The sequence below is a fragment of the Bufo bufo genome, chromosome 4 (assembly GCF_905171765.1).
Source record: "Bufo bufo chromosome 4, aBufBuf1.1, whole genome shotgun sequence".
In the NCBI taxonomy this organism is placed as follows: Eukaryota; Metazoa; Chordata; class Amphibia; order Anura; family Bufonidae; genus Bufo; species Bufo bufo.
Genome location: NC_053392.1, coordinates 282,452,660 through 282,474,605, shown reverse-complemented (window position 1 = coordinate 282,474,605; position 21,946 = coordinate 282,452,660). Strand labels below are relative to the sequence as shown.

The window sequence follows — 21,946 nt, the reverse complement described above, 5'->3', positions numbered from 1 at the left end:
ATGTATATAGAGGGAGGACTGGAGGAAGGTATATAATGTATATAGAGGGAGGACTGGAGGAGGGTATATAATGTATATAGAGGGAGGACTGGAGGAGGGTATATAATGTATATAGAGGGAGGACTGGGGGAGGGTATATAATGTATATAGAGGGAGGACTGGAGGAGAGTATATAGTGTATATAGAGGGAGGACTGGAGGAGGGTATATAGTGTATATAGAGGGAGGACTGGAAGATGGTATATAATGTATATAGAGGGAGGACTGGAGGAGGGTATATAATGTATATAGAGGGAGGACTGGAGGAGGGTATATAATGTATATAGAGGGAGGACTGGAGGAGGGTATATATAGTGTATATAGAGGGAGGACTGGAGGAGGGTGTATATATAGTGTATATAGAGGGAGGACTAGAGGAGGGTATATAATGTATATAGAGGGAGGACTGGAGGAGGGTATATAATGTATATAGAGGGAGGACTGGAGGAGGGTATATAATGTATATAGAGGGAGGACTGGGGGAGGGTATATAATGTATATAGAGGGAGGACTGGAGGAGAGTATATAGTGTATATAGAGGGAGGACTGGAGGAGGGTATATAGTGTATATAGAGGGAGGACTGGAAGATGGTATATAATGTATATAGAGGGAGGACTGGAGGAGGGTATATAATGTATATAGAGGGAGGACTGGAGGAGGGTATATAATGTATATAGAGGGAGGACTGGGGGAGGGTATATAATGTATATAGAGGGAGGACTGGAGGAGAGTATATAGTGTATATAGAGGGAGGACTGGAGGAGGGTATATAGTGTATATAGAGGGAGGACTGGAAGATGGTATATAATGTATATAGAGGGAGGACTGGAGGAGGGTATATAATGTATATAGAGGGAGGACTGGAGGAGGGTATATAATGTATATAGAGGGAGGACTGGAGGAGGGTATATATAGTGTATATAGAGGGAGGACTGGAGGAGGGTGTATATATAGTGTATATAGAGGGAGGACTAGAGGAGGGTATATAATGTATATAGAGGGAGGACTGGAGGAGGGTATATAATGTATATAGAGGGAGGACTGGAGGAGGGTATATAATGTATATAGAGGGAGGACTGGGGGAGGGTATATAGTGTATATAGAGGGAGGACTGGAGGAGAGTATATAGTGTATATAGAGGGAGGACTGGAGGAGGGTATATAGTGTATATAGAGGGAGGACTGGAAGATGGTATATAATGTATATAGAGGGAGGACTGGAGGAGGGTATATAATGTATATAGAGGGAGGACTGGAGGAGGGTATATAATGTATATAGAGGGAGGACTGGAGGAGGGTATATATAGTGTATATAGAGGGAGGACTGGAGGAGGGTGTATATATAGTGTATATAGAGGGAGGACTAGAGGAGGGTATATAATGTATATAGAGGGAGGACTGGAGGAGGGTATATAATGTATATAGAGGGAGGACTGGAGGAGGGTATATAATGTATATAGAGGGAGGACTGGAGGAGGGTATATAATGTATATAGAGGGAGGACTGGAGGAAGGTATATAATGTATATAGAGGGAGGACTGGAGGAGGGTATATAATGTATATAGAGGGAGGACTGGAGGAGGGTATATAATGTATATAGAGGGAGGACTGGAGGAAGGTATATAATGTATATAGAGGGAGGACTGGAGGAGAGTATATAATGTATATAGAGGGAGGACTGGAGGAGGGTATATAATGTATATAGAGGGAGGACTGGAGGAGGGTATATAATGTATATAGAGGGAGGACTGGAGGAGGGTATATATAGTGTATATAGAGGGAGGACTGGAAGATGGTATATAATGTATATAGAGGGAGGACTGGAGGAGGGTATATAATGTATATAGAGGGAGGACTGGAGGAGGGTATATAATGTATATAGAGGGAGGACTGGAGGAGGGTATATAATGTATATAGAGGGAGGACTGGGGGAGGGTATATAATGTATATAGAGGGAGGACTGGAGGAGGGTATATAATGTATATAGAGGGAGGACTGGAGGAGGGTATATAATGTATATAGAGGGAGGACTGGGGGAGGGTATATAATGTATATAGAGGGAGGACTGGAGGAGAGTATATAGTGTATATAGAGGGAGGACTGGAGGAGGGTATATAGTGTATATAGAGGGAGGACTGGAAGATGGTATATAATGTATATAGAGGGAGGACTGGAGGAGGGTATATAATGTATATAGAGGGAGGACTGGAGGAGGGTATATAATGTATATAGAGGGAGGACTGGAGGAGGGTATATATAGTGTATATAGAGGGAGGACTGGAGGAGGGTATATATAGTGTATATAGAGGGAGGACTGGAGGAGGGTATATAATGTATATAGAGGGAGGACTAGAGGAGGGTATATAATGTATATAGAGGGAGGACTGGAGGAGGGTATATAATGTATATAGAGGGAGGACTGGAGGAGGGTATATAATGTATATAGAGGGAGGACTGGAGGAGGGTATATAGTGTATATAGAGGGAGGACTGGAGGAGGGTATATAATGTATATAGAGGGAGGACTGGAGGAAGGTATATAATGTATATAGAGGGAGGACTGGAGGAGGGTATATAATGTATACAGGGAGTGCAGAATTATTAGGCAAGTTGTATTTTTGAGGATTAATTTTATTATTGAACAACAACCATGTTCTCAATGAACCCAAAAAACTCATTAATATCAAAGCTGAATATTTTTGGAAGTAGTTTTTAGTTTGTTTTTAGTTTTAGCTATTTTAGGGGGATATCTGTGTGTGCAGGTGACTATTACTGTGCATAATTATTAGGCAACTTAACAAAAAATATATATATACCCATTTCAATTATTTATTTTTACCAGTGAAACCAATATAACATCTCAACATTCACAAATATACATTTCTGACATTCAAAAACAAAACAAAAACAAATCAGTGACCAATATAGCCACCTTTCTTTGCAAGGACACTCAAAAGCCTGCCATCCATGGATTCTGTCAGTGTTTTGATCTGTTCACCATCAACATTGCGTGCAGCAGCAACCACAGCCTCCCAGACACTGTTCAGAGAGGTGTACTGTTTTCCCTCCTTGTAAATCTCACATTTGATGATGGACCACAGGTTCTCAATGGGGTTCAGATCAGGTGAACAAGGAGGCCATGTCATTAGATTTTCTTCTTTTATACCCTTTCTTGCCAGCCACGCTGTGGAGTACTTGGACGCGTGTGATGGAGCATTGTCCTGCATGAAAATCATGTTTTTCTTGAAGGATGCAGACTTCTTCCTGTACCACTGCTTGAAGAAGGTGTCTTCCAGAAACTGGCAGTAGGACTGGGAGTTGAGCTTGACTCCATCCTCAACCCGAAAAGGCCCCACAAGCTCATCTTTGATGATACCAGCCCAAACCAGTACTCCACCTCCACCTTGCTGGCGTCTGAGTCGGACTGGAGCTCTCTGCCCTTTACCAATCCAGCCACGGGCCCATCCATCTGGCCCATCAAGACTCACTCTCATTTCATCAGTTCATAAAACCTTAGAAAAATCAGTCTTGAGATATTTCTTGGCCCAGTCTTGACGTTTCAGCTTGTGTGTCTTGTTCAGTGGTGGTCGTCTTTCAGCCTTTCTTACCTTGGCCATGTCTCTGAGTATTGCACACCTTGTGCTTTTGGGCACTCCAGTGATGTTGCAGCTCTGAAATATGGCCAAACTGGTGGCAAGTGGCATCTTGGCAGCTGCACGCTTGACTTTTCTCAGTTCATGGGCAGTTATTTTGCACCTTGGTTTTTCCACACGCTTCTAGCGACCCTGTTGACTATTTTGAATGAAACGCTTGATTGTTCGATGATCACGCTTCAGAAGCTTTGCAATTTTAAGAGTGCTGCATCCCTTGACTTTTCTGAGCCTGTCAAGTCCTTCTTTTGACCCATTTTGCCAAAGGAAAGGAAGTTGCCTAATAATTATGCACACCTAATATAGGGTGTTGATGTCATTAGACCACACCCCTTCTCATTACAGAGATGCACATCACCTAATATGCTTAATTGGTAGTAGGCTTTCGAGCCTATACAGCTTGGAGTAAGACAACATGCATAAAGAGGATGATGTGGTCAAAATACTCATTTGCCTAATAATTCTGCACGCAGTGTATAGAGGGAGGACTGGAGGAGGGTATATAATGTATATAGAGGGAGGACTGGAGGAGGGTATATAATGTATAGAGAGGGATGACTGGAGGAGGGTATATAATGTATATAGAGGGAGGACTGGAGGAGGGTATATAGTGTATATAGAGGGAGGACTGGAGGAGGGTTATAGTGTATATAGAGGGAGGAGAGGGGTATATAGTGTATATATAGCGGAAGGAGAGGGGTATATAGTGTATATATAGAGGAAGGACTGGAGCAGGGTATATAATGTATATAAAGGAAGGACTGGAGGAGAGTATATAACGACCCAAAAAAAGTTGGGGATATTTGGCTTTCGAATGAAATTTATGGAAAACGTAAAAAGTTCACGCTACAGTGATATTATATCATGAAAGTAGGGCATTTAAGTAAAAGCGTGCAATGGTGATTTCCTCATCTCAAACTGTTTATTGAAACAGAAGCCAACAGCGGTAGGTATACCCCCACAAAAATGTCAATGTCTCAATAACTTGTCATGTGGCCTTGAGCATCAATTACAGCTTGACAACGACGTCTCATGTTGTTCACAAGTCGACTTATTGTCTGCTGAGGAATGGCATCCTACTGTTCTTGAAGGGCGGCCCTTAGGTCATTGACGTTCTGGGGTACAGACTTTACGAGCCTATACATGTCAACTCAGCTAATCCTATAGGTTTTCAATGGGATTCAGGTCTGGAGAAAGTGCAGGCCACTCCATTTGAGGTACCCAAGTCTCCAGCAGCCATTTCCTACTGATGTAACCTCGATAAGATGGCGCATTGTCATCCATGAAGATGAAATTAGGCCTGTGCTGTTCATGCAGAGGCACAATGACTGGATTAATGATGGTATTCCAGTAGTATGGTCTTGTCACTGTACCATTTACAAAGTGTAGGGCAATGACACCTGTGCCTGGTGGTGTGGTCAGGTACCCTTACAGGTCGTCTAGCACGCAGACCATGCTGATGTAAACGGTTTTGAATGGTCTGACGTGACACTTGGGTGCCTCTTGCCTCCCTTAAATGTGCCTGGAGTTGTGTGGCATTCATCATCTGGTTCTGGATTGCTTACAATGAAGCGGTCATCAGTGTAGGATGTGGCCAAAAGACGTCCACTTCTATGCCTTTCTGTGACTTTTCCTGTCTCTCTGTATCTCTGTTGCAACCTGCTGATGACACTCTGTGACATTCTAAGCTCATTGGCCACTTCCGTCTGAGAACATCCTGCTTGAAGGAAGCCTCGCAATGGCAAGGCACTGTTGATCAATTGTTAGATGTCGTCTTGGTCTCATGATGTCAAAATGTGAACAGCATGATGAGGAGGACTGTTTAACCTCTTAAGGACATAGGGCGTACAGGTATGCCCTTGTGCCCTGGTACTTAAGGACACAGGGCGTACATGTACTCTCTGTGTATTTTCGATCACTGCCGTGCGGCTGGCAGTGATCGGAACCCGGTGCCTGCTCAAATCATTGAGCAGGCACCTAGGCTAAATGCGCGGGGGGGTCCCGTGACCCCCCCATGTCGGCGATCGCGGCAAACCGCAGGTCAATTCAAACCTGCGGTTTGTTGCGATTTCTGCATTTTCTGATCCCCCGCTGTTGTGAAACTACAATTCCCAGCATGCTCCATTTATTTCTATGAGAGTTCTGAGAAGAGCAGAGCAAGTATGCATGCTGGGAGTTGTAGTTTCACAACACCTGGAGTGCCGGAGGTTGCCTACCCCTGGTATAGTACAATATAAATTGTACTGTACTGTCTTATTCAGACATCAGACCCACTGGATGTTCAAGAATCAAGTGGGTCTGGGTCAAAAAAAAAAGTGAATAAAAGTGAAAATAAAGTAAAAATAAAAAAACACATTTATCACTGATTAAAAATGAAAAAAATAAAATTCCCTACACATGTTTGGTATCACCTCGTCCGTAATGACCTGATCTATAAAACGGTCATGTTACTTTACCCGAACGGTGAACGCCATAAAAATAAAAAATAAAAAACTATGATGAAATTGAAATTTTGCCCACCTTACTTCCCAAAAAAGGTAATAAAAGTGATCAAAAAAGTCGCATGTACGCCAAAATTGTAACAATCAAACCGTCATCTCATCCCGCAAAAATCATACCCTACCCAAGATGATCGCCTAAAAACTGAAAAAACTATGGCTCTTAGACTATGGAAACACTAAAACATGATTTTTTTTGTTTCAAAAATGAAATCATTGTGCAAAACTTACATAAATAAAAAAAAAGTATACATATTAGGTATCGCCGCGTCCGTATCGACCGGCTCTATAAAAATATCACATGATCTAACCCCTCAGGTGACCACCGTAAAAAAAAAAAAAAAAACGGTGTAAAAAAAGCCATTTTTTGTTATCTTACGTCACAAAAAGTGTAATAGCAAGCAATCAAAAAGTCATATGCACCCCAAAATAGATGCCAATCAAACCTTCATCTCATCCCGCAAAAAATGAGACCCTACTTAAGATAATCGCCCAAAAACTGAAAAAACTATGGCTTTTAGACTATGGAGACACTAAAACATTTTTTTTGTTTTAAAAATGAAATCATTGTGTAAAACTTACATAAATAAAAAAAATTGTATACATATTGGGTATCGCCGCGTCCGTGACAACCTGCTCTATAAAATTACCACCTGACCTAACCTGTCAGATGAATGTTGTAAATAACAAAAAAAAAAACGGTGCCCAAAAAGCTATTTCTTGTTACCTTGCCGCACAAAAAGTGTAATATAGAGCAACCAAAAATCATATGTACCCTAAACTAGTACCAACAAAACTGCCAACCTATCCCGTAGTTTCTAAAATGGGGTCACTTTTTTGGAGTTTCTACTCTAGGGGTGCATCAGGGGGGCTTCAAATGGGACATGGTGTTAAAAAAAACAGTCCAGCAAAACCTACTTTCCAAAAACCATATGGCATTCCTTTCCTTCTGCGCCCTGCCGTGTGCCCGTACAGCGGTTTACGACCTTATATGGGGTGTTTCTGTAAACTACAGAATCAGGGCCATAAATAATGAGTTTTGTTTGTCTGTTAACCTTTGCTTTGTAACTGGAAAAAAAATATTAAAATGGAAAATCTGCCAAAAAAGTGAAATTTTGAAATTGTATCTCTATTTTCCATTAAATCTTGTGCAACACCTAAAGGGTTAACAAAGTTTGTAAAATCAGTTTTGAATACCTTGAGGGGTGTAGTTTCTTAGATGGGGTCACTTTTATGGAGTTTATAATCTAGGGGTGCATCAGGGGGGCTTCAAATGGGACATGGTGTCAAAAAAACTGTCCAGCAAAATCAGCCCTCCAAAAACCAAACGGCGCACCTTTCACTCTACGCCCTACTGTGTGCCCGTACAGTAGTTTACGGCCACATATGGGGTGTTTCTGTAAACAGCAGAGTCAGGGCAATAAAGATACAGTCTTGTTTGGCTGTTAACCCTTGCTTTGTTAGTGGGAAAAAATGGGTTAAAATGAAAAATTAGACAAAAAAATGAAATTCTCAAATTTCCTCCCCATTTGCCAATAACTCTTGTGCAACACCTAAAGGGTTAACAACGTATGCTAAATCAGTTTTGAATACCTTGAGGGGTGTACTTTCTTAGATGGGGTCATTTTTGGGTGGTTTCTATTATGTAAGCCTCGCAAAGTGACTTGAGACCTGAACTGGTCCCTAAAAATTGAGTTTTTGTAAATTTCTGAAAAATTTCAAGATTTGCTTCTAAACTTCTAAGCCTTATAACATCCCCAAAGAATAAAATATCATTCCCAAAATAATTCAAACATGAAGTAGACATATGGGGAATGTAAAGTAATCACAATTTTTGGGGGTATTACTATGTATTACAGAAGTAGAGAAACTGAAACTTTGAAATTTGCTAATTTTTCTAAATTTTTGGTAAATTTGGTATTTTTTTGTGCAAAAAAAAAAATTTTTTTGACTTCATTTTACCAGTGTCATGAAGTACAATATGTGACGAAAAAACTATCTCAGAATGGCCTGGATAAGTCAAAGCGTTTTAAAGTTATTAGCACTTAAATTGACACTGGTCAGATTTGCAAAAAATGGCCTGGTCCTAAGGTGAAAAAAGGCTGTGTCCTTAAGGGGTTAAATACCAGTTCTAATTGAACCAGGAAATGTATTGGGCGAATCATGGATCAAACACCTGTTGAGAATTTTGCCATTAATTTTGTCTTGATAGAGAACAGCAAGTTGTGCAGAAAGTACTAAAAAGTTCAAACGTTTAGAGAAGATCACCTCTAAAGGTTCACCTGTAAAGGTTAGAGTGCATTTAGGTTCATCCTGAAATTTCACTCAAGCCAAATATCCCTAACATTTTGTGAGTAGTGTGCATGTATATATCTATCTATCTATCTATCTATCTATCAATATATATATATATATATATATACATACACTGCTCAAAAAAATAAAGGGAACACAAAAATAACACATCCTAGATCTGAATTAATGAATTAATTAAATATTCTTCTGAAATACTTTGTTCTTTACATATTTGAATGTGCTGACAACAAAATCACACAAAAATAAAAAAATGGAAATCAAATTGTTTAACCCATGGAGGTCTGGATTTGGAGTCACACTCAAAATTAAAGTGGAAAAACACACTACAGGCTGATCCAACTTTGATGTAATGTCCTTAAAACAAGTCAAAATGAGGCTCAGTAGTGTGTGTGGCCTCCACGTGCCTGTATGACCTCCCTACAATGCCTGTGCATGCTCCTGATGAGGTGGCGGACGGTCTCCTGAGGGATCTCCTCTCAGACCTGGACTGTCACGAGTTGGAGGTCCCAGGAGAGACCACCGCGTCGTCAAGCAATAAACGGAAATCAGGTACAGACACATAAGAGTTTATTGCACAAACAAAAACATGAAAGGCAGCATAGAGAAAACATGAGCTCTATGTACCGTCAGCACAGTGGGAGAAAACCCCCACTGCGCCACTGTCTAGTAATACTCCAGAGGGGCATGACTAAGCAACTCCTGGTGTTCACTAGAGCCCTAGATGGTAGGGTTAGACTTTGCCGCAGGAAGTTGCCAGGGTCCACTCTGGAGCGTGAACTAGACAGTGACAGCAGGAGCGAATGGACAACAGGTACCAGAAGGTACCGACGGCACATAGGCAAACATAACAGACAGGTAAATACAAAACAGGGCAAATAATAACACAAGCAGGAGTTCATGCAAGGGAGCAGGAGTGGCAATGAGCAGAGAAGGACTTGCTCAACCAGTAGTAAACTGCATGGCCTTGTCATGCCACTCTGCTACAAAGGCTTGCTGAACACAGACATCAGAATAAACACAAAGTAACTAAAACATAACTGGCAGAACAGATATCAGAAAGACAGGAAAGAGGACATCAGAGAACGGAAATGAACAAGTAGGGAAAACCACAGAGCACAGGCAGACAGACACGGATCCCATGGGTCAGCAGCATGGGAGAGAGAGTACAAACCAGAAGCAGGACAAGACAACACACACCAGGAGAGCTGACACAGAACTGAGGAAACCTCAGCCTTATATACAGGTTCCATGGGTGCAGCAGAGAGACCACACCCATGGAGCAGACAGAGGATTAACTCCTAATAGGCACACAGGGGAGTTAACCCATAAAGAACCACAAATGACACAGGAATGGAACTTCAGCGAGGAGCGCCGAACAAGCAATGACGGGAGGTCACAGTCAGAGGTAACGACTGTGACACTCCCACCCCTCAAAGCCCCCCCCCCTCTCCTCCCAAACAGAAAGGGGAAGAAGTGGGGCAACAAACCAAACAGAACCAGGCAAGGGGACAGAAATCAAAGGGGTCACGAGGTACAAGGGCAGGAACACATACGACGACCGCAACCAGCCCAACCCCTGAAAACCAGCCTACACGGAGGGTCCGCAGCCAGTACGCCAGGGGAAGATAGCCAGCCAACACGGCATACACGTCAAGTGAACCGCACCATGCAGTTACCTCCCCCTCCACTCTCCCTCCGGAGAATGACATGTCTGCCAAGAACTGATTGGCCAGACATGCAGACACCCCCTTCCGGAGGATTGGGACCAGGAACAGGAACCAGACAGGAGCGCCGAACAAGCAATGACGGAAGGTCACAGTCAGAGGTAACGACTGTGACATGGACTAAAGCATCTGCCAACTCCTAGACAGTCTGTCGTGCAACGTGACGTGGGTGGATAGAGCGAGACATGATGTCCCAGATGTGCTCAATTGGATTCAGGTCTGGGGAACGGGCGGGCCAGTCCATAGCATCAACGCCTTCGTCTTGCAGGAACTGCTGACACACTCCAGCCACATGAGGTCTAGCATTGTCTTGCATTAGGAGGAACCCAGGGCCAACCGCACCAGCATATGGTCTCATAAGGGGTCTGAGGATCTCATCTCGGTACCTAATGGCAGTCAGGCTACCTCTGGCGAGCACATGGAGGGCTGTGCGGCCCTCCAAAGAAATGCCACCCCACACCATTACTGACCCAATGCCAAACCGGTCATGCTGGAGGATGTTGCAGGCAGCAGAACGTTCTCCACGGCGTCTCCAGACTCTGTCACGTCTGTCACATGTGCTCAGTGTGAACCTGCTTTCATCTGTGAAGAACACAGGGCGCCAGTGGCGAATTTGCCAATCTTGGTGTTCTCTGGCAAATGCCAAACGTCCGGCACGGTGTTGGGCTGTAAGCACAACCCCCACCTGTGGACGTCAGGCCCTCATATCACCCTCATGGAGTCTGTTTCTGACCGTTTGAGCAGACACATGCACATTTGTGGCCTGCTGGAGGTCATTTTGCAGGGCTCTGGCAGTGCTCCTCCTGTTCCTCCTTGCACAAAAGCGGAGGTAGCGGTCCTGCTGCTGGGTTGTTGCCCTCCTACGGCCTCCTTTACGTCTCCTGATGTACTGGCCTGTCTCCTGGTAGCGCCTCCATGCTCTGGACACTACGCTGACAGACACACCAAACCTTCTTGCCACAGCTCGCATTGATGTGCCATCCTGGATAAGCTGCACTACCTGAGCCACTTGTGTGGGTTGTAGACTCCGTCTCATGCTACCACTAGAGTGAAAGCACCGCCAGCATTCAAAAGTGACCAAAACATCAGCCAGGAAGCATAGGAACTGAGAAGTGGTCTGTGGTCACCACCTGCAGAACCACTCCTTTATTGGGGGTGTCTTGCTAATTGCCTATAATTTCCACCTGTTGTCTATCCCATTTGCACAACAGCATGTGAAATTGATTGTCACTCAGTGTTGCTTCCTAAGTGGACAGTTTGATTTCACAGAAGTGTGATTGACTTGGAGTTACATTGTGTTGTTTAAGTGTTCCCTTTATTTTTTTGAGCAGTGTATATATATATACACGCATAAAAATTGTATACAAAACAGCCATTAAAACCAGTACACAGACAGAAAATGGATGCACACACTGATGCTATGGGTAATATGCACATGACAGTGAAAAACGAACATGTGATGGATATTTTTTTAACGGCCATCACACGTCCATTTTAAGACGAATGGTAGTCTATGGTTTTATTCACACGGCAGTTTTTTTGATGGCCGTCAAAAAGTAGAACATGTTCTATCTTGTCCGTTTTTCACTGACCGACAGCCCCCATACAATTGAATGGGTCCATTTTTAATGTTCGTTTCTCAGAAAGGCATCAGTGCAAAAAAAAAGTCTGTTAAAAATGGACAGTTTATCTGTTTTTAACAGATGTTTTTTTTTCCTGTCGTGTGCATGTAGGCTTAATGGCCATGAAAAACTGACAGTGTGTCCGTCTTTAACCCTTTCTACCCTGGAGGTTTTTTTGTTTTTGCGTTATCATTTTGTGCTTCCTGCCTTCCCAGAGCCATACATTTTTTTTTCCGTCCACAATGGGGTGGAATTGGAAAAAAAGCAATTCCGCCATAGTTTTACAGGTTTTTTATTTACGATGTTCGATGTGTGATAAAACTGACCAGTAAGGCCTCATGCACACGACTGTTTTTCGGGTCCGCATCCGAGCCGCAGTTTTTGCGGCTCGGGTGTGGACCCATTCACTTGAATGGGGCCGCAAAAGATGCGGACAGCACTCTGTGTGCTGTCCGCATCCGTTGCTCCGTTCCGTGGCCCCGCTAAAAAAATATACCATGTCCTATTCTTGTCCGCGCTTTGCGGACAAGAATAGACATTTATATTAAAGGCTGTCCGTGCCGTTCCGCAAATTGCAGAACGCGCACGGGCGCCATTCGTGTTTTGCGGATCCGTGATTTGCGGACCGCAAAACACACCACGGTTGTGTGTATGAGGCCTTACTTTGATTCCACAGGTTGGTACGAGTCCGGCGATATCTTATATGTATAGTTGTTCTTACGTTTTGAAACTGCTAAAATAATAAAAACCTTGGAATTTTTTCTTTGCCATATTCTGACCCCTATAACTTTTTTGCATTTATGTGTACAAAGCTGTGTGAGTGGTGATCTGTACTTTTCATTGATACCATTCTGGGGTGTGTACGACTTTTGAAGCGACCAAAAACAGGTAATTAGCCATTTTGACTTTTTTTGCATTTCGCACTGTGGAGCCAGAGCATACGCGGAAGCACGCGCTTTCGGGTTTGCACTCGCTCATATGCCGTGGTCAGGATTGACCACACCGGTCGCGGACATGAGCCGCTGGTGTCTGCTTTATGAAACAGCAGGCACCTTGCGGATATGGTGCCCGCTCCACTCGTGCGGGGGCTGTCTTTAAAGACCCAGCCAGTGCCGTGCTAGTAGGGCGCTGTTCAGGAAGGGGTTAACAGCTGTTTTTTTGTTTTTTTTTTACTGCTGTGTGCATGTAGCCTTAGTACAAGTTTCAGCATTGAGGACATTAATGCATTCTTCATTTTGCTTCTAGAAAATATGAAGCCAGTTATTGTCGTCCATGGTGGCGCTGGAGTGATCGTGAAGGAATATGAAGATGGGTATCGGTCTGGAGTAAAGAGGGCGGCTCTGCGAGGTTATAATATACTGAGAGAAGGAGGAGATGCCATTACAGCTGTAGAGGAAGCTGTGGTGGTGCTTGAAGATGACCCACACTTCAATGCAGGTGAAACTGGTTACATAACAAAACACACACCAGATATCATCTCCATTTTCCTAAACCCTGAAGAATACGAATCTGTTTTTTGGTGGAAAATATGTAGTTGAACATTAGATACATTTCTCATCTGTTAACCACGGGGTACATTCACAGTGAAAAAAAAACGTCTGATAAAAAACCGATATGCTGTCAGTTTTTCAAGTCCATTTTGCACCAGTGTGTGCATCAATTTTCTGTCCGTCTATCCATTATTAAGGGGTGTTTTGGTGGTGTTAAAAACGACCAGAATTTCATTGGCTTTTTCTTATCATGCCAACCCCTGCAGTGCCCTCAGTATACATAATGCCCCCCAGTATAAATAGTATAAAATGTATAAATATATATATATGCCCGGTTAACTAGGACCTGTCATCCACGGCCAAATGGCGACATTCCCTTAAAGAGAGATCGTTATCTGTGAGCCTTCCAGGGGGTATCAAGCTCACACTAGCAGCAGGCCCGGCTAGATGTACATGAGAAGGACACAAGCAATGATAGTTAGTGCTTTGAAGTAAAGCCATTTAGGGAAAAATAATAATAATAATAAGCCGGTTACTGCTCTCTGATAAGGAATGCTTAGTTCTTGTATTTCTTGGCAGCTGCCAACTTGTTCTTGGAAACCATCGACCAAGGATCCAATCTCGGTGGAATCTTCATTGCGGTGCTGGCTAGGGGCAACCAAGAGTCTATCTGCAGGGGGTTAATCTCCAGAAGTGACCACACCGCGGGCAGGTCTGATGGCTCACGGACAGTGCAGCGTTTCCCCTCTTTGCTGAATGTAAGGCCAAAGGGATAGAGCCATCTGTATAATATTTTTTGGCTCCGTAGATAATCTGTAAGAGGTTTCAAAGTGCGACGTTTGTTAAGTGATGAAGGGGCTATGTCCTGGTATAGCTGTATATGAGCTCCCTCGTGCTTCAAATCCTTTTGGCCCCTTCCTGCTTGTAACAAAGCCGCGGTGTCGCAGAAACGCAGAAGGCCGTAGATTACATCGTGCAGTGGGTCACCGCTCCCCTGAGGTGGTCTCAAGGATCTGTGAATCCGTTCGATGATTATAGATTGCGCCCTCTCTTCACCCAAGAGAGCAGTGAATATTTGCAGAGCTGCAATACGCAGTGCATTTGGCTCTATGGATTCTGGAAATCCCTTGAACCGAATATTTCTCCTCCTGCTCTGGTTCTCCTGATCCTCTATTAGGAGGTATGCATTGTTTATTGAGTTCGCGTGGGTATGGACATATTTAGACATGGCCGAACTATGCTCTGAGAGCAGGCACTGATTAGACTCTAAGGATTCGACTCGGAGGCCTAATGATTGCATTTCATGGTGCATTTCTCTCAATTCCTGTAACACTCTTTTAGAAAAGCCCTTGTTAGGTTGTTATTATCTTCTACCTGAGAGTTGCCACTTGTTCTGTGCGCAGCACCCGCTCCGGCATCTTCCTCCTCCTCCAAGTCAGACATAGGAGCTCTCGGCGCCATCTTGTCCGTGCGTGCTGGTGAAAGCGCAATCTTTTTTTTATGAAGCGATCCATGTCTGCTTGTCCCTTTTTGTGTTTGGCGGACATGGGAGGCTCTCTGGGTTTGTCGTTCCCGATCTTGACCATATTAAAGATGATTCGGGCGTCTTAAGGATTTGAAGCGTGGGTCTGTGGAGCAGTAGCTCTGGATCAGACCTCCATCACGATCAGCAGTCAGGCTTCACCCCCCCTACTGGGGTGGTATTTTGTACATTGTATGATTTTTAAAGAATTTATTTGTCTGGCACTTCTGAACATAAGTATTTGAACACCTGAGAAATAGAATTCTGGCTCTCAAAGACCTGTTACTGTGCCTTTAAAAAGTCCACCTCTACTCATTCTAATCTAACTTAGTAGCACCTGTCCACTGTCACGGCTGAGGATGGGGGAAATCCTCAGCCGTGCGATGACAGAAGATGTTAGGCGGCTCGGCCAGGAAGACAGGATTAGGGAGCAGGTCACTTCCTAACACATCCCTAACCTGACCCTAACTCCTAGCTGCATGGGCCGACCTTGAAGGTAGGAGGGCCCCCAAATAACCTGACCACACACATGATAGGGGCAGCAAAATTTGTTGTTCCCACTAAGTGGAAAAACACTGAACCACCCACCATTAAAGAATGGGTAGATAAAATACATCAGATTTGTCTCATGGAAGAGATGGTGGGGTGGGAGAGAGGAAGTAGGAAATTTTTTCTAAAAACATGGCAACCATGGCTGGATTTCCACAAGAACTATTGTTAGCTATACCATACCCAGTTATTAATAGAGAACATCAACTTACAACCCCTAGTTGATTTGGCAGTTAGGTCTACAAGAATTCACAGGTAATGGAACACCCCTTTTAGTAGCTTTAAAGTATTGCGTTTAGTGACACACTCTCATATATATTAGCTTTAGCAAATTCACGCTATAGTGACCTAGATTGCTTTTATTTGGAATCTATTTTATAATAATAGTACAAGATTGCTCCCATGACGTATATCTTTGAACTGAAACAACCCGCAGGTTATGTTTTATGTTTTACCAGTTCTATGTGTTATGTTCTGGAATTGACTGGACAGCTACTCACTGAAGCCAGGATGTAAGACTTGCCCATTACAATTAGGTCATAGACAGATATGTGTACTAACACCACTACCCAAAAGAAGTAGGAGTCTGAGAAAACGGTTAAAATATCATTATTACATATATCATGATCTCCTGTATCAATATTATCTGTATCATATACATTTTGCATACTCCATCTAAAAATATGCATATGTTAACAGTGGAAAGTATGAATATCTCTTCGAGATCTTAGATTTACATGTGTATTTATGCCTTATCCTATTGTAACAGTCTTCCATGTTTGTTACTTATTGAAAATTTTTCAAAAATAAAGAATTTACAAAAAAAAGAAGGTAGGAGGAGGGCCCATGCTCAGGAACCTCGGATCCCTAACTCACCCTCCGACCGGTCCCTGAACTAGGAGTCAGGGTAAGACGGCCTGTTCCTTCTGGACACGGAGGAACAGGGGTCTCACTGGCCAAGCTGCAAGGAATAGGGGAACACATACAACATACAGATATGACAGGCGAACTAAACAAGTTCCACACATACCTGTCACAGCCACGCTGACTGGAACCCATGCATGCCAACTCATGTCCTCAGAACACAAAGGGACATAACACACAGGTACCCAGGACATCCGTAGTTGCAATAAACAGAGACAAAGGAAAACATCAACTGAACATCATGACATAAAGTACACAGATAAAGCTATGACCACAAGGGTGGCCCCCACTGGCAGGTGATATACACAGGAGGCTGCTCCAGCTACACATGGCTGAAGCAACCCACTGAGACATGCCAAACACTGAGGCTTTATAGGCCAAGAGGCCACACCCAACAGTCAGACACACCCCGTGACTCACACACACTGAAAGGGAATTAACCCTTCCAGCACCAGGGAAGGGAAACATAAAAAGGGAAGTGTCCAAACTACAAACACACTGTGGCTGTTGCCGCAGGCAACGACATGGGTGGCAAGCGTGTCCTGGGAGTCAGCCCGAAGGCCGGGACACTGCCACCACATGTACACATACTAAACGTTTCCACGGACAGCCACAGTGAGGGGAAAATGTCAGTGCACACCAAACATAAACAAAGTGCACACAGACATAACAACGTGCCACATACACACACACACCTAACATAGAGGTTGCCAGGTGTAACCGCATGAAGATTGCCGCCAGCTGCCTAGCACCAGCTCAGGCTGCTCTACAGCGGCAATACCAAAACTACAACGTGTTGCCCGCGGCAACCACAAGTGAGGCAGCAAACTAGCGGCCCTCACCTGTGGTTGAACACCAGAACCAAACCGCAGGCAACCGCATGCGGTTCAGGAGTCACAACCATGACCATGGCCGTGACATCCACCTAGGGCGGTTTCGGGTATCGAACTTTCGATACCCAATCGATACTTTTATGTCAGTATCGATTCGGTATCAGGATGTAAATTTCGATACTAGACCCTCCTCTTATGGCGCTCGGCGCACGCGCAGACAATTGAGAAGGAGGGAGGGGCAGTAGAGACAGTGTAAAGTCCTATTAACCCTAATAGAGATCTATTAGGGTGAATAGGACAAGGGATTAAAAGATCTAGCCCCTAAAGACAAAAGTTATTAAATAAAAAATAAAGTAAAAAAATGAATTGCCCCCTTTCCCAATTTTACATATAAAATATATAAACAATAAATAAACATATTATATATCGCCACATCTAAAAAGTCCAAACTATTAAAATATTTTTAAAAAATCCTATGCGGTGAACGCCATAACAAAAAAATAAAATAAATATAAACCGCACGATTCACAATTTTTTTTAGTCGCCTTGCCCTCCCAAAAATGGGATAGGACTGTTCAATTATGGGCCGGACGATCCATAAAATGCGGAATGCACGCAGCTTTTTTGGTGCTTTATTTTTTTCGCATGGTATCGAGTATCGCAATACTTTTTTATGGTATCGAAACCGAATCAAAATTTTGATATTGAAACAACCCTATGTCCACCCCACGGTCAGTCAGACGCCAACTACTACTATGGGCAAGACCAAAGAGCTGTCAAAAGACACCAGAGACAAAATTGTGGACCTCCACAAGCCTGGAAAGGGCTACGGGGCAATTGCCAAGCAGCTTGGTGAAAATAGATAAACTGTTGGAGCAATTTTTAGAAAATGGAAGAGGCTAAAGACGACTGTCAGACTCCCTCGGACTGGGGCTCCATGCAAGATCTCACCTCATGGGGTATCACTGATTATAAGAAAGGTGAGCAATCTGCCCAGAACTACAAGGGAGTGGCTGGTCAATGACATGAAGAGAGCTGGGACCACAGTTTCAAAGGTCACTGTCGGTAGAACACTACGCCGTCATGGTTTCAAATCATGCATTGCATGGAAGGTTCCCCTGCTTAAGTCATCACATGTCCAGGCCCGTCTGAAGTTTGCCAATGACCATCTGGATGATCCAGAGGAGGCATGAGAGAAAGTCATGTGTTCAGATGAGACCAAAGTAGAACTTTTTGGTCTAAGCTTCACTCGTCGTGTTTGGAGGAAAAAGAAGGATGAGTTGCATCCCAAGAACACCATCCCTACTGTGAAGCATGGGGGTGGTAACATCATGCTTTGGGGTGCTTTTCTGCAAAGGGGATAGGACGACTGCACTGTATTAAGGAGAGGATGAATGGAGCCATTTATTGTGAGATTTTGAGCAACAACCTCCTACCCTCAGTCAGAGCACTGGAGATGGGTCGTGGCTGGGTCTTCTAACATGACAACGACCTGAAGCACACAGCCAGAATAACCAAGAAGTGGCTCCGTAAGAAGCATATCAATGTTCTGGAGTGGCCTAGCCAGTCTCCAGACCTAAATCCAATAGAACATCTTTGGAGAGAGCTGAAACTCTGTGTTGCTCAGCGACAGCCCCGAAACCTAACAGATCTAGAGGAGATCTGTGTGGAGAAGTGGTCCACAATCCCTGTTGCAGTATGTGCAAACCTGGTCAAGAACTACAGGAAACGTTTGACCTCTGTAATTGCAAACAAAGGCTTCTGTACCTAATATTAACACTGATTTTCTCAGGTGTTGAAATACTTATGTTCAGCAGTGCAAGACAAATAAATTCTTTAAAAATCATACAATGTGATTTCCAGATTATTATTTTTTTATTCTGTCTCAGAGTGGGAATGCACCTACAATGTGAATTTCAGACCCCTCCATGATTTCTAAGTGGGAGAACTTGCAAAATCGCAGGGTGTTCAAATACTTCTGTTCCTCACTGTAAGGGATTGCATTTATTGGATTGTCATAACACGACACCATGTATTAGCCCTACACAGGTCTTTTCACGTGCTTTTTCAAGTTTACATAATAGTATAAGAATTTAGATATTTATGAACATGGCGAATTCAGTTTAACATAATAAATGGTAAAAGGGGGTGTTTAGACTTTTTTATATATATATATATATATATATATATATATACACTGCTCAAAAAAATAAAGGGAACACACAAATAACACATCCTAGATCTGAATTAATTAAATATTCTTCTGAAATACTTTGTTCTTTACATAGTTGAATCCAAAATCACACAAAAAAAAAATATGGAAATCAAATTTTTTAACCCATGGAGGTCTGGATTTGGAGTCACCCTCAAAATGAAAGTGGAAAAACACACTACAGGCTGATCCAACTTTGATGTAATGTCCTTAAAACAAGTCAAAATGAGGCTCAGTAGTGTGTGTGGCCTCCACGTGCCTGTATGACCTCCCTACAACGCCTGTGCATGCTCCTGATGAGGTGGCGGACGGTCTCCTGAGGGATCTCCTCCCAGACCTAGACTAAAGCATCTGCCAACTCCTGGACAGTCTGTGATGCAACGTGACGTTGGTGGATAGAGCGAGACGTGATGTCCCAGATGTGCTCAATTGGATTCAGGTCTGGGGAACGGGCGGGCCAGTCCATAGCATCAATGCCTTCGTCTTGCAGGAACTGCTGACACACTCCAGCCACATGAGGTCTAGCATTGTCTTGCATTAGGAGGAACCCAGGACCAACCGCACCAGCATATGGTCTCACAAGGGGTCTGAGGATCTCATCTCGGTACCTAATGGCAGTCAGGCTACCTCTGGCAAGCACATGGAGGGCTGTGCGGCCCTCCAAAGAAATGCCACCCCACACCATTACTGACCCAATGCCAAACCGGTCATGCTGGAGGATGTTGCAGGCAGCAGAACGTTCTCCACGGCGTCTCCAGACTCTGTCACGTCTGTCACATGTGCTCAGTGTGAACCTGCTTTCATCTGTAAAGAGCACAGGGCGCCAGTGGCAAATTTGCCAATCTTGGTGTTTTCTGGCAAATGCCAAACGTCCTGCACGGTGTTGGGCTGTAAGCACAACCCCCACCTGTGGACGTCGGGCCCTCATATCACCCTCATGGAGTCTGTTTCTGACCGTTTGAGCAGACACATGCACATTTGTGGCCTGCTGGAGGTCATTTTGCAGGGCTCTGGCAGTTCTCCTCCTGTTCCTCCTTGCACAAAGGCGGAGGTAGCGGTCCTGCTGCTGGGTTGTTGCCCTCCTACGGCCTCCTCCACGTCTCCTGATGTACTGGCCTGTCTCCTGGTAGCGCCTCCATGCTCTGGACACTACACTGACAGACACAGCAAACCTTCTTGCCACAGCTCGCATTGATGTGCCATCCTGGATAAGCTGCACTACCTGAGCCACTTGTGTGGGTTGTAGACTCCGTCTCATGCTACCACTTGAGTTAAAGCACTGGCAGCATTCAAAAGTGACCAAAACATCAGCCAGGAAGCATAGGAACTGAGAAGTGGTCAGGTCACCACCTGCAGAACCACTCCTTTATTGGGGGTGTCTTGCTGATTGCCTATAATTTCCACCTGTTGTCTATACCATTTGCACAACAGCATGTGAAATTGATTGTCACTCAGTGTTGCTTCCTAAGTGGACAGTTTGATTTCACAGAAGTGTGATTGACTTGGAGTTACATTGTGTTGTTTAAGTGTTCCCTTTATTTTTTTGAGCAGTGTATATATATATATATATATATATATATATATATTTATAATTTTAAGGGCTTTTTTAACAGTTTAACTTATTTCTAGTTTTTGTAGCCTTTTTTTCAAACCTGTGATCATTTGATTGCTTGTACTATGTACTGCAGTACTTCTATATTGCAGTGTTTAGTGATTTTACCATTATTCTATTACACACTGTAATAGGAATACTTACATGGTGGATCTTGTGGCTTTATAAGCCCCCATGATGCCATGGCAACCGCTCGGCACCCTATGATTTTGTTGAGGAGAGGTTTGAGAGATAACTAAGAGAGAACTGTCAATCATAAGCAAGGGGCGGGGAGAGAGGAATTCATGAATAAGCTGGACTCTTCTCTGGTAGTGCATGACTCTTCTCTGGCGCATGCTGCCAGCATTAATCTCCTCACAGTCACATTCAAATTGGAAAAACCCTCCCAAAATTTTTTTTTTTATTGTAGATTTTTAATGTGTCTGAGGTAAATCTTGTTGGTGCACAACTTAGTGACATAATTAATTTTAGCCTTAAGGACCAGTAGCCAGAAGCAATTTTTCCTTCAATTTTTTTTATTTTGTAGGATGAGTTGGGTTTTTTAGGAACCATTTTGGGATATATATAGTGTATTAAATAACATTTATTATTTAATTTTAGGGGAAAATATAAAAAAAACAGCAATTTTTACATTATATTGTGGAATTTATTTACAGTGTTTACTGTTCCAGTATAACAAAAAAAATTATTATGTGGGTCAGTACAAAGATAATAGTGCCACATTTCTGTATATTTTTTTTTACTATTTTTCCTTTCTTCCTGCAGGCTGTCAGTTCTGCAACTGCTCCCTCCTCCTCCTCCAGATTAAAGGGCTGCTTTAGCTGCTCATTTTTCTAGATAGGTAGCAACTAGAGATATTGTATTGTATTGATTGAAAGCTGCCATATCCAAGCTTTCAAAAAATACCAGAATCACAGCATTATCTTCACTACATGGGAACATTTCCCTGTTAGAAAT

The 21,946-nt window shown here is 43.4% G+C and overlaps 1 protein-coding gene across 2 annotated transcripts in view; it reads left to right on the top strand.

Annotated features, from left to right (window-relative positions):
- The window catches only part of ASRGL1 (asparaginase and isoaspartyl peptidase 1), a 72,799-nt gene that overhangs the window by 6,233 nt on the left and 44,620 nt on the right, over window positions 1–21,946 (top strand). For both annotated transcript variants that reach the window (XM_040428643.1, XM_040428644.1), the window contains exon 2: window positions 13,093–13,284. In XM_040428643.1, the coding sequence (XP_040284577.1) occupies window positions 13,098–13,284 (187 nt within the window). In that variant the 5' untranslated portion in view covers window positions 13,093–13,097. The remainder of the gene's footprint in view (window positions 1–13,092; window positions 13,285–21,946) is intronic.